Source organism: Sphaeramia orbicularis, chromosome 22 (assembly GCF_902148855.1).
Source record: "Sphaeramia orbicularis chromosome 22, fSphaOr1.1, whole genome shotgun sequence".
Lineage (NCBI taxonomy): Eukaryota > Metazoa > Chordata > Actinopteri > Kurtiformes > Apogonidae > Sphaeramia > Sphaeramia orbicularis.
The window spans coordinates 20,574,927-20,588,411 of NC_043978.1; the positions used below are offsets into that span (position 1 = coordinate 20,574,927).

A 13,485-nucleotide genomic window follows, 5' to 3' on the forward strand; every position below is an offset into this window, starting at 1 on the left:
AGGCAGGACAGATGAAAACGTTAAATAAAGCATGATGGCACTTGAGAAATGTGTTCATATTTTTGATTCTCTAACAGCAAGAATTAGGACAACACAGTCGATGAAAATAATCACATATCTGGATTAGGATTGTAGCTCTGATGGATCATAAAACACTGAGGAGATAATTAGGTGGTGACATATATGTACAACAAGCGGCAAAAGCCACTATTGACCCTCAAACTGACATCACTTATTCATTGCAGACCTCTAACGAAGCCAATTGGCCTTCGGGATAATTGTCATGGACACATACAGTACAATATGGATAGCAACCCCCACTTTACCACCACCCTTCCCCCACCTCTCCTCCACCTCCTCCTCCTCCTCACCCCACCTTCTTGAGCACTCTGTCACTAATCCTGATCCTTAAAGGGAAACACTGCTTCGGTTTGTGAAAAAATCCATATACCACAGCACACAGAAAAATATATAAAGGCTGAAGAGTTTAGCTTTGGCATTTTCACCGTTTTAAGTGTTAAATTGAATCATTCTCTACTTTTAAGAAAAAAGAAAGGGATAAAAAAAAGGAATAAGTGGCAACTAAACAGGTAAAAATGAGCACATAATAGTTGAGATTCGATAAAATATGGACAAAAGTAGCTTTCAAATGCTTAGGATAAAGGCGAGATAGACATTTTCATATTATTTGATACTGATACGCACCAGGACAAATAGTGGATCATCAAAATTTGTTTATTTTTTTCCGCCTGAAGGGTCATTAAGACTAAGTGTAGAGGCTGATTTAAAGGTTCTGAGTGAAATACAATATAAAGGGAGGAAATAAGATGGTTATAGTTGGTTTCAAATGAATCATAAATGATGCAGCAAGATGAAGGTAGCATAGAGAGATAGAAAAAGGTAGAAAGGTGGAAAAAGATGCATCACGATGGAAGTTAAAGATATAACACGATGAAAAGTGGTTCTTAATGATGAAAACATGAACTAAAAGATCATGATTGCAAGTCACCAAAGACACAGAACATTCAAAACAACTACAACAATGAAATGTTTGTGCAACAACTAAATAAATATATGATGGAAATGAAGTAAAACAGGCAAAGAATTGAAAATGTCAACAAAATAAACCCTCAAATGGAAAAAAATGTAGATCATAAAAAATACAATTATCGTGACATAAAAATATATCATGATAATAACTGTTTTATCTTATGGTAGCAGCTCTAAGTTTCAGTATTCCACAGGTTTACCATCATATGCATAGTAAAGAACATGCAATGACATGAAATTTAATGTTTTCTCACATACTCAGACAATCAAATGAGGAATTATGCCAGTATATGTCAAAAGTTTGTTATTTTTTTCATCAAAATTATCCGTCAGATCATGTCAGTATCAGCTGAGCAAAGAGAAAAGAAAATGGATGGATAGATCATAATAAATATAATTGTCACGACATAAAAATGTATGTATGATTAGTTTTGTTGTCCTTATAGCAGCAGTTTTAACCACATTTTCCAAAATATGCAGGAAAACAAATCAGATATTATTACTATTATATGTCATTGGATTTTCTTCATTTTTCCATTATTTTAAAAAAGAATCATCTGTCAGATCATGTCAGTATGAGCTGAGCAAAGAGGACAGAAAATATAAATCATAATAAATATCCTTGTCATGACTTACAAATATATCATGATAATTATTGTTTTACTGTCCATATTATGGTACTTTTAACCACGTTTTCAAATACTTTCCGGCAAACTTATAACTATTATGTGTCATTGGATTTTCTTAATTTTTACATTATCTTAAAAAAAGAGTCACCTGAAAGAAAATATAGATCATAATAAATATAATTATCATAATAAAATAAAAGCAGGGACAGACAAAAACATACAAGAGTGGAACATGAACTATAGAGAGAAAAAAAATCTCATATTTATATAAATATTTATCACATATCATGATAGTTAGCATTTTACTGTCCTTATAGTTGTAGTTTTAACCACATGTTTTAATATATTCCGGCAATACAGGGTGGGGAAGCAAAATTTACAATGAATATTTAGTTGTTTTTTCTCAGCAGGCACTACGTCAATTGTTTTGAAGCCAAACATATACTGATGTCATAATCATACCTAACACTATTATCCATACCTTTTCAGAAACTTTTGCCCATATGAGTAATCAGGAAAGCAAACGTCAAAGAGTGTGTGATTAGCTGAATGCACTCGTCACACCAAAGGAGATTTCAAAAATAGTTGGAGTGTCCATAAAGACTGTTTATAATGGAAAGAAGAGAATGACTATGAGCAAAACTATTAGGAGAAAGTCTGGAAGATACTATTAAAGAAGAATGGGAGAAGTTGTCACCCGAATATTTGAGGAACACTTGTGCAAGTTTCAGGAAGCGTGTGAAGGCAGTTACTGAGAAAGAAGGAGGACACATAGAATAAAAACAATTTCTATTATGTAAATTTTCTTGTGGCAAATAAATTCTCATGACTTTCAATAAACTAATTGGTCAAACACTGTCTTTCAATCCCTGCCTCAAAATATTGTAAATTTTGCTTCCCCATCCTGTATGTTCTTATTACTATTATATGTCACTGGATATTCTTCATTTTTCATCATCTGTCAGATCATGTCAGTATGACCTGAGCAAAGAGGAAAGAAAATATAAATCATAATAAATATCCTTGTCATGACATACAAATATATCATGATAATTATTGTTTTACTGTCCATATGGTAGTACTTTTAACCACATGTTTTCCAATACATTCTGAGCAAAGCGGAAAGATAATATAGATCATAATAAATATAATCATCATGATAAAATCAAAACATACAAGAGTGGAACATAAACTATAAAGAGACAAAAAGTCTCATATTTATATAAATATTTATCAAATATCATGATAGTTATCATTTTACTGTCCTCCTAGTTGTAGTTTTAACCACGTTTTAATATATTCCAACAATATGTTCCTATTACTACTATATGTGATTAGAATTTCTTCATTTTTTTGTCATTTTCTGTAGAATCATCCAGTAGATCATGTGGAAGCTTTCCCTCATAAATAATGCACACACTGTGAGATATTCTCCTTGATGTACTGTACTTTACAGTAGATTACCAGAGTGCGCTGTAAACCTCTGATGTTGTCGATCCTGTCCCACATGGTTCCACATCTGTATTTGAGCTTCAACAAATCACCAGGGCTGCTGTAATCTGCCGAGGCCATATTATACAGGGACCCTTCTATCCGTGTATCATCTGGCTTTTGATAGTCCCACTCATTCAGTCATACAGAGATTAGCGCTCTCTATCCTCTTCTTCCTGTCTTTCTTTCTCACACACACATACGCTCGCACATGCAACGAGTCAGATGGGATCAATCCCGCCAACAACCCGAGAGCAGCTGAGCGAACACACTGACAGACGGAAAGAAGCCGACTCCTTCTTCCCAGGAAAAAAGAGTCAACGATCGCTAACCAATCAGACTCCTCTGCAAACAGCTGGGGTGGAAAGAGAGAGAAAGTCAGTGATTTTCCTCTGCTGTTTTTTCCTACCTCAGAGCTGCATTATTCAACAGCATGTCCACAGTGAAGAACATCAAGACGAAAAGACACGGCATCATTTACCACTCAACTCCAAAGCCATTTAAGTCCAAAACAAGAACAAGAAGCAGAGACAGAGACAGAGAAGAAGGGGAAGAGGAGGATGAGTAGTAGTCGTATCGCCTTACCCGAAATCGTCCAGGGAGTACATGACTTCTCAAGAAGACTTCTCAAGCTGAGGGATGAAGGGAGGTATAAGAGGGAGATTATGGAGGAGAGGGAGAAGAGGCCTGACAGGAGAGAGCAGTACGCATGCTGTCCGACGCCAAACTCAGACCCTTTTCCCCTCCTCACATCCTCAGTAAAATCCAGAACGCCAACCCAGCAGACATAAGACTGAGACAACACAGAAAGAGTAGGAGGGAAGGAGTGAGAGCGAGATGAGAGTGTTGCAACAGAGTAAGGGAATGCAAAAGAGAGAGAGAGAGAGCTGAAGAGAGAGAGAGAGAGCGAGCGAGGAGGAACATGTGACCAGACCAGACCAGTCACCTCTCTCGGTTACAAGGATTGGAGCACCGTCTTTCAACCTCCAAGGAATCGTTTCCACTGGATGGAAATTACATGGTAGCCTATATAGGAAACAAGAATGCTGCTACACCCGCCTTTATATGCCGTATAATAGACACATTTCAGAGAAGAAAAAAAAAAAAAAAACAGGGCGAAGCTTTAAATAGATTCCACAGTAGCTGAATTTTACGACGAAAAATGCATGTCGACCGTAACCTTTAATCACCTATTAAGTACAGAGTGGGAAATAACAGCCACGCACTTCAAACACCGAACTCAGCTTGAATTAAAGAGGCAAAATTCCAGGTCAAAAAACAAGACGCTGCGTGAACAGATGTAATGATTAGTTTTATGTTCCGACAACAAAGCTCTCATTCATCTAGTGTAGCATTTGTGGTTTCCTTGTGGCTTTATTAGAATTCGCCCTCATCGGTGGTCCATCTGGCTGAAGCAAATTTAGACTATTAAGCTTCTTTGCCTCAACGAGCTGAGGTGTAGGAAACAAACAAAGAGCAATCTATGAGTGCACCGAAGATTAGGAGGCTTTGGTGGGGGGTTTAAGGAAATAATAAGACACAAGCAAGAGACCCTTTGTCTTAAGTACAACCTTGAAGATCTGTGTGTAACATCTAATTTAACATATCCCAACCAAATGATGCAACACTGAAAAATAAAACAAAGAAAAAAAAAAAACACAGTACATTGTTAAAAGAGGGATTGTTAATATGACGCAAAAAAATTCTAAGATATATCACTCTTATTGCAATATTTCCTGTCATTTGCGAGAATCTGGCCTCCAAAGTGAAGCCGATGCACTAGTACATGTACATGTAGTACTGCTGAAAACCGTTACATGTTGGCTCCAAAAAGGCCTGACTCACAAAGACTAACACTGAGCTACTCTAAAAATACTAAGCCTGGAAAAAGACTGGTAGTAGGCGCTCCAGTGGGTTGAAAAAAACAAAAAGCACAAAATGTAAAGATGTATATAGGAATCAGATGCTTGAAGAGGACAGGGGTGGAATGCATTAAAAAACAAAAAAGAAAAAAAAATGACCTGTTGTAAAAAAAAAAAAAAGATAATCATTGCTCTAAAACAAGTCTGAGATGATTGTATACAGGAATAAAAGTAATTTATTACCTATAGGGCCATAGTATTTCAACTATACTTTGGCCAAATCCCAGTTCATGCCTTACCCCTACCCCTCCATTTTGCACGTTCAGGTGAAGGGGTAGGGGTGTCCTGATTCTCCATGAGTCGGAGGGGAAGGGCTAAGGGGGAAGGTGGCTGTTTGGGCCTCGAAACAGAGATTTTTTTAGGAACACACTACAAAAAGAGGAGTATGAGAAATTTTCTGTAATTCTGTTTGAATCATCGGCAAAATGGAGGTAAACACAGCTAAAAAGTGCAGCAGTGTGATGAAAGAGACACACAAATGTACGGATTTTCTTCGTAAACGACTTAATCATTTGATCGTCCGTTTAACGCAACTCCGTTTCAAGGGTAGTGCCAAGAGCAAGGGCCAAGGGGGAGGGGTAAGGGGGGGTAAGGGGTGAATTGGGATTGGGCCTAGTCTTCATTAGGGCATAAAATAAAAGATTGTTGATCATGTGACAACAAATGCCTCTAACTTTGACTGTTTTTTTTTTAATTCATGGGAAAGAATGCTTCTAGGACCAAAAAAGAGTTTGTTTGAGGTGCTCTTTGGAAAAAGGGATTCATACAGTAGATACCAAACTGGAAAAAAAACTCCAAGGCACTCACTTTAAACATTAAAATGCCTTTATTACCATAGCATGGTCATATCTAGACCTAAACTGTCTAGTTAAGTCCTAAACAGACCTATGACTGTTTTTTTTTTTTTTTTAGTTTTTTACTTAGTTTTTTTATACTAACTCAGTAATACTTGTACATATTAACCCTTTCATGCATTAATTATGAGAACCTTTGTTAAGATTTTTTTCTTGAGTGTTTTTATTCCTCCATAGGCATGAAAAAAAAAAAGTGATCTTTTTTTTCATGGAGTTACAAAAATGTCCATGCATTTAATTTTTGAAGTATAGAAATGTGTTTAAAACCCAGTATCAGAAATTGATATTCAAACGATGAAATAAAAATCTGATGTTTTCTCACATTTTAACATATTCTAATGCTAGTTATTGCTTTTTTCATGGAGATAATATACACAAAAAAACCCAAAAAAAACCCAAAAAACACTTTTTTTTTCTAACAAATAACAATTGATTTACCCTGAAACATGTTCCTGCAGATCAGGTTTATCAAGAACAGCAAAGTTACAGTAATGGTATGAATTACAGTGTATGGGATGATGCATAAGTGCCTACTGTGTTGGCTGATATGAAACTAAAACAACAAAACCCATGAATATACAAGAGAACAGCTTTGAATGAATAAACTGTCCACTGTAGTGACCAATATGCATGAAAGGGTTAAATCAAATCAAATCAAATCAAATTTTATTTACATAGCGCCAAATCATAACAAAAGTTATCTCATGACACTTTACATTTAGAGCTGGTCGAAACCAGACTCTAAAGCCAATTTATAGAAACCCAACTATATAAGTTGGGTTTTATTAAGAATTTATTTCATTTATTTATTTATTTTTGCATATTTTATGGTAGTTCTTCTACCCTACTTACTGTTTATATATTCTACTTTATATTTTATTCTTTATCTTTCTTATGCTACAAACTGAGACGTTCGTACGATCATGTACCATTGATCGACTGACAATAAAACTGAGTCTGAGGAATTTCTTTTCCAGCAGGCATTTTCTGGTCTTGTTCCTTTTATTTGGCAGCTCTAAGAAGTGTTCTGGTGGTCCATCTTTAAATTATTCATGTTAAGGTTAACTCTCTTTACTATCCCCATAGGCTAATTCAGTCTCTGTATGGTACCATCCTAATACACTCACACATAATAGTACCTAGAAGTAGCATTTGCACATACATAGCACACATTAGGAGTTCTGAGCTGCTACTGACGGCCCTCGGGACCAACTCCAGATCTTCATCAGCATCGTGATCAGAGGAACCGACAGGAGAATTAACCTATATTTACATGTTTTTAAAGGTAGGAGAGCATGAATGGAGCTCCATTCACAAGACTGTTGGGTGAACTGAAGCTTTGATTAGTGCTTACGTGAACGTTTGATCTTAGGCTTAATTCATAAAGCATTGTAGCTGTGGTTGGCTGCTTCATTAAGCAAGTGTTTAACATTAGTTCATGACCCCTTGCAGATGGTTCTGACCCTTCATACCCCTGCAGCTCTGCCTTTTTGGCCAAATATGGTCACTTTTTTGCTCCGAAGAGTCAAAATACACCTCCGTTGCTACAAAATGACAGAAAGCTCAGTGGTCTTGGAATCTCCTCTCATCTAAAATACTAAACTGTCTTTGTTTTTGTAATGAGTTTAAGGTCATTGTTCTGCACTCATCCTACATCTGCCTCTCAGAACTAGGCAATAACCTTTGTTTTATGTCTGTTTTTTGTTTTTTTTTTTTACGTAGGTTTGTGTTCAACATCTGTCTGTTTGTGATTTATGCGTGTCCTGCCCTGTCTGTTTAGTTGTGTATAAATTTAATTCATTTCTTGCAGTTCCAGTTTCAACCCATAACACAACATTATGACCACTGACTGGCAAAGTGGTGTTAATATTGATTATGCACGGTGGCCGACAAGGGCCAAACACAACTTCAGGTTCTACATGTTCACTTTCTGTTTAATACATCCAACCCACTGACAGGTCCTACTGGAATGACATTACGTTGGCCGACAAGAGCCAAACACATTGCAACGGCCCAATGCGTCTCAGTTAAGAGAAAACAGCTGCAAGTACAGAAACGATGCAAATTCACAAACTCAAACACAAGTCTAAACCAGGTACAAAAAGAAGAACGAGGCGCAAATGACAAAATGCTCTGCAAGAAACAAAAACAAATGCATTATCATCAAATGCTCTGCAAATAAAGAAACGATGCAAACCAAGAAAACATCTGCAAATGAAAAACGCTGCTTAACCAGTCACTACAACAGAAGTGCTCCAAACCTGCAGCCAGCCAGAGTTTACAGACAACAGATTAGTGTCAACTACAATCAAATAAAAGTCACATTACCGTGCTATGCTGTAACTTCAGTTTGTTCCCACTGTAGTTTGAAACACTGTCAGTCAGCTGTTCTCCGTCTCTCTCTCCATCCTGTGTGTCTGCATTGAGCTGTTCTGCTGACAGCGCCCCCTACAGGTTTGGAGCACTTCTGTTGTAGTGACTGGTTATGTTAACCTGTTTTCATCGGGGTTTGCCTGTCTGCTAGCAAGATAACTCAAAAAGTTATGGATGGATTTGGAGGAAATTTTCAGGAAATGTTGATATTGGCACAAGGAACAGATGATTACATTTTGGGGTTGAAGGGGGGGGGGGGGGGGGGGGGGGCTGATCTGCCTTAGCAGAGGTCTGCGCTCTCTGAGTGCTTTTCTAGTTTGTACTTTTTTTGCCACTTATGGGCAAGGAACCAAATATGGTAACTTCATTACCTCCGCCAAGTGTAACGACGAAGCTTATATTTTCATCGGGGTTTGTTTGTTTGTCCGTCAGTTAGCAAGATAACTCAAAAAGTTATGGGCAGATTTGGGTGAAATTTTCACGAAATGTTAATACTGGCACAAGGAACAAATAATAAAATTTTGGTGGTGATCGGGGGGGTGGATTTTTTTGTTTGTTTGACTGTTAGCAAGATAACTCAAAAAGTTATGGATGGATTTGGATGAAATTTGCCCATTTTATGGTAGTTTTTATTCTAGCCTATTTACCTTTTATACATTTCGTTTTTTATACATTTTTTTTATACATTTCATTTTATATTTCTGTCTGTCCATGTGCAAGATAACTCAAAAAGTTATGGATGGATTCGGATGCCATTTTCAGAAAATGTTGATACTGGCACAAGGAACAAATGATTAAATTTTGGTGGTGATCGGGGGGGGATGATCTGCCTTGGCAGAGGTCTGTGCTCTCTGAGTGCTTTTCTAGTTGACCTTGATATTCTACATAACAATAAAAATTTTTGAAAAAAATTTCCCAAAAGTAATAAAGCCTTGCTACGTCCTCCAGTAACACACTAAGGATGACATTTGGAGTATTTGTATGAGTGCCCTACAAAGGGTTAAACTATTGATAATGTAATTTTTAGTAGATGTCCTATTGTGACATGAATGACCAATGTTAAGATACAACATTCTGGTCATATTGAAAAGCCCTATGACAGAAAACACTTGAAGGATGCTGCATTCTAAGGCCTCCAGAGTGAAACATGAGATAGATGAAGGTCTTGCTTGGCTGTAAATGCTTTGCACGTGACGTGTAGGGGTCATGTGAGAGTGCCTGGTTGACTTCCATCCAGAGGCAGGATGCATAATGCAAATAAAAGGCATGTATATGATGTATGGATTACACTGGGAAATGACCAGATTACAGCATGACAAGGATGGATGTAATGGCTCGTACGTTTATAATGCACACAGAGGTGAGAGAGGGGTCGTATGTTCACTAGAGCAACCTGTCCTTTACCTCTTATCAAACAACGGCAACAGTGATAATATTATAAAAGACATAAGGCTGAAGTTTTACCCAGCCCTACTTTAGCTGCAGGGTTTGTTTTAAAGACGGTCTTCCTTTCCCATTACCTCTAACTCCTCTTCCTGTAATCCAAGCTGAACTAATAAATTATACTTGTCAATCTGTTCAAGCTGTGGTGACGCCGGCTCACGTGGATCTGCTCTGTGATCAGCGCAGCCTGCAGTGAGATGCATAACTCAGCGTTTTTCCTTCCACTGACTGCACTCGCTCATTCTACCTTTTCCTATGATGAGTCACCACAACAAGCGCTTCAGAAATCATCCTGCATAAATAGTATAAGACAGACGCCTGGCTTTTTGCTCTCTTTTGCCACTCTCGCAGCTCACTCTTTCCCTTTTAGACTCACACAAACCCAGTACATACATATATGCATCTAAAGGGGAACCATTATCCGATGAACCGAGTGATAACAGCCAGTCTGACAAGGAGAAAAAAAGAAGTGGCATCACATAATAAAACCACTAAAATCTACACTAAAAATAACTTAACACACATACATATGAGTTCAGTCATGTACATGTGCACGATTATGCTCATGCACATACATAAATGCACGTGCACATAATGGAGGCAGTGGTGCTGAACAAATGATCTCATTGAATTAAATCTTCCTTTCTCTGCAAAGAAAAGCCAGGTCACCTTGTTGTTGCGTTGTGGAGATTTAAGACTTCCCTTTTGGGCTCGAGTCAAAGAGCAGATCTGCCTCTGGCGAAAACAAACACACAGGATGAGGACGCAAGCAGCACAGCTTTACAGAAAAGAGGAAATGGCATGTTCATCCAGCTGGACTGGAAGATATGAATGTTTAAGATATGAATGTTTAACCTTCTGTCTAATACAGTTGCAGAAAAAAATATTAGACCACCCCTTGTTTTATTAAATTTCTTGTTCATTTTAATGCCTGGTACAACTAAAGGTACATTTGTTTAGACAAATATAATGATAACAACAAAAATACTTCATAAGAGTTTAATTTCAGAACTGATATCTATCCATTTTCCATGGTTTTCTTGATAATAACAAAAATCACTTAAGTTCTTACATCAATAACTATAGCATTGTACTGACAAAAACAGTGCTTTTAGGCATTCCATGTTTTCTTTTCTGTCTGTTTTAGTCACATGATACACACAGGAGTTAGCACTTGATTGCATAACCATTGTTTTAGATGACTTTTGATGGTCTAATAATTTTTTCCGGGACTGCAGTGCCTCTTCTGGTGTAGAGTTGTATGAGGCTGCAAGAAAGTTGTGCAAAACATTCCAGACCCTGTAAATGCTTGACGTTTAGGTGCAGTTTAACAATGCTACTTACTCCGTACTTACTCCTAGCGCAGGTTTCTGTCATGATAATGATCCTTTATTATGTCTAGTGCACTGGCAATGGCAGTTTGTTGTTTCCTCTGTTTTGCTTTGTTTTGTTCTGTTTTGTTTGTTTTTTTTTCCTATGGTGCTAGCTGCGATTGATTTACACCCATGCTTACTTAAGATTTCTGTAAGGACCATTCAGCACTGCACTTGTATTATATTGAGAAAACTTCAATAAAAAGATCTTGATCAAAAAGAAAGTTGTGCAATACTTGGATCAGAAAACGTAAGAAAAAAAAAAAATCTACTCAAACTCCAAACTCCAGCCAGGTACAAGACATCCAGACAAGACAGTGGCTTTCTATTTTAACAGTTCTTTTATTCTCTCCCTCTGTCTTCCTTTTCCTCTCTGAGAGGAAGCAACAGTACACAGCGTAGTAAGTCCAGACAGTTGCACACACACACACACACACACATACACACACATGCAGACAAACACCGGTAGCTACAGTAAAAGCAGAGTGAGTGCACTGCCTCTGAGGAGAGCTGTCAGAGTAAATCTGAAGCCATTAAACAGAATGGTGCAGGCTGCAGCTATGGAGACACAGAGGAGTCAAACTACAGGCAGGGGGAAATATAAAAAGGACTGCTTCATAAATAGATCAGAATACACACTGAGGCTCCTCTGCTGGAGATTTAGGCCTCAATGCATTCTACATACCAGCATGATGGAGCAAAGGCTCAAAATACCTTCCATAAGCTCCTATATAGAATGTGGATTTGGACCACAGACACTCCACATTTCCTAAGGGCTGATTGGTGTATATGTCCTGTGGATCCATGAGGTGGGTAGGTGTGTGTGAAGATGGGGGTGGGGGTCCGATAACCTGCCTGGCAACCACCAGAATAAACACCCTCCTCTTCTCCAAGGCTTATCCTGTTTCCCTCCTGCAGCCACACACTGACCGACGTCAGCCACATTTAACAGAACCAGGGTTTTTATGGCCAGGTGCCGCCTTATGCGCTGAAATACATGATGCTGTCGTTTCCATGACAACATTAGCCTGGCTTAAACCTGGCTTTCAATAAAATGGGCGGCTCCGGCTCTGACAATAGCAGGCTAATAAAGGGGAAAACACCCGAAACTGTATAAATAATTCGCTCTGTGTGGGCCTTTGGGAGTGTACAGCTAATTCTAAAGGACGCAGGCTCTGTGGAGCTGCGGCCCGGTGGGTGGGTGGCTGGGTGGGTGCCCCCCCCCCCCCCCCAATACTGTCCCTACAGGGAGAAAATAACATGACAATAACATATTTGCAGATTAAACCCAGAATGTGCTTGTATAAAAGCAGGTTTGGAGTGGAGGCAGAGGGCTGAGTGTCGGTGCGCATCTGTCATGACGCGTCAAAGGGCGCATGGTGCCGCCGCCGCCGCCGCTTACCTCATTTTCTCGTCTTTATTCAACCGATGGTGATGGCACTGAAGAAGGTGGTCAATGGGGGCGGACGGGTCGCGTTAGTCTCTGTAAATACAGTTTGATAAGCAGGAATGAGCCCCTCAGCCTCCACCGTGCGTCTCTTCTGTGCGTCTGTAGGAATATTAAAGGCTGCTGCTGATGATGATGATGAAACGCTAAGCGGTGCTTTCCATCCGCTTTGTGCTCCGTTGTCTGTGTTCTCCACACGCACTGCTGCTGCTGCTGCTGCTGCCCTGGATCCCTGAGTCCATGTTCAGCCGCAGATCCTGCTCGGTAGAAGACGGTGCACTGTGGTTGTCAGCTGCCGCCTCCTTCGTGCGGTATTTTCCTCCCATTCGGGGTGTTTTGGTGAGGTGGACAGATTTGGGGGGAAATGCTAATACGGCGTGCGGAGGAAGAGGGGGAGTGGGCTGGCTCAATGCTGCCCACCTGCGACGGACACGCACACATGCAGGCCTCTGACGCCCCCCCCCCCCACCCCCACCCCCCAGTGTACGACCACACAGTCCTGTATGATGGTGAAGCAGGAAAGTTAGTATTGGACTGTTATGGAAAATAAGAAAACAACTACCTATAAATAATGTCAAGTTTTAGAGTGAAAAAAATAAAGAATACTTTCATGAAAATCTTTACAACTACAAACTGTCCTTTTAAAAAATATGAATAATATGAACAACCTGAAATGTCTTAAGAAAAACAAGTCAAATTTTTAAATTATTCTACAAATCTACAATCTGCAAATGCACAAAACTTTCAGTAACAGGCATTACACTTTACTTCTTTTAACATATTTCAGGTTCCCATTTGTTCAAGTTATTATTATTATTATTATTATTATTTTGTAAAAGTATAGTTTGTAAATGTAAACATTTTCATGCAATTTTACTTTTTTTTTTTTTTTTTTTTTACACT

The 13,485-nt window shown here is 38.7% G+C and overlaps 1 protein-coding gene across 2 annotated transcripts in view; it reads right to left on the bottom strand.

Moving 5' to 3' along the window:
• The window catches only part of evla (Enah/Vasp-like a), a 74,359-nt gene extending 61,392 nt beyond the window's left edge, over positions 1–12,967 (bottom strand). The window contains exon 1 of one of the 2 annotated variants that reach the window (XM_030126791.1): positions 12,538–12,967. In XM_030126791.1, coding sequence (XP_029982651.1) covers positions 12,538–12,542 — 5 coding nt within the window. In that variant the 5' untranslated portion in view covers positions 12,543–12,967. Of the gene's footprint in view, positions 1–3,755; positions 4,086–12,537 lie in introns of those variants that run through there. The other variant, XM_030126790.1, reaches the window with a different exon arrangement.
• Between the last annotated feature and the right edge of the window lie 518 nt (positions 12,968–13,485).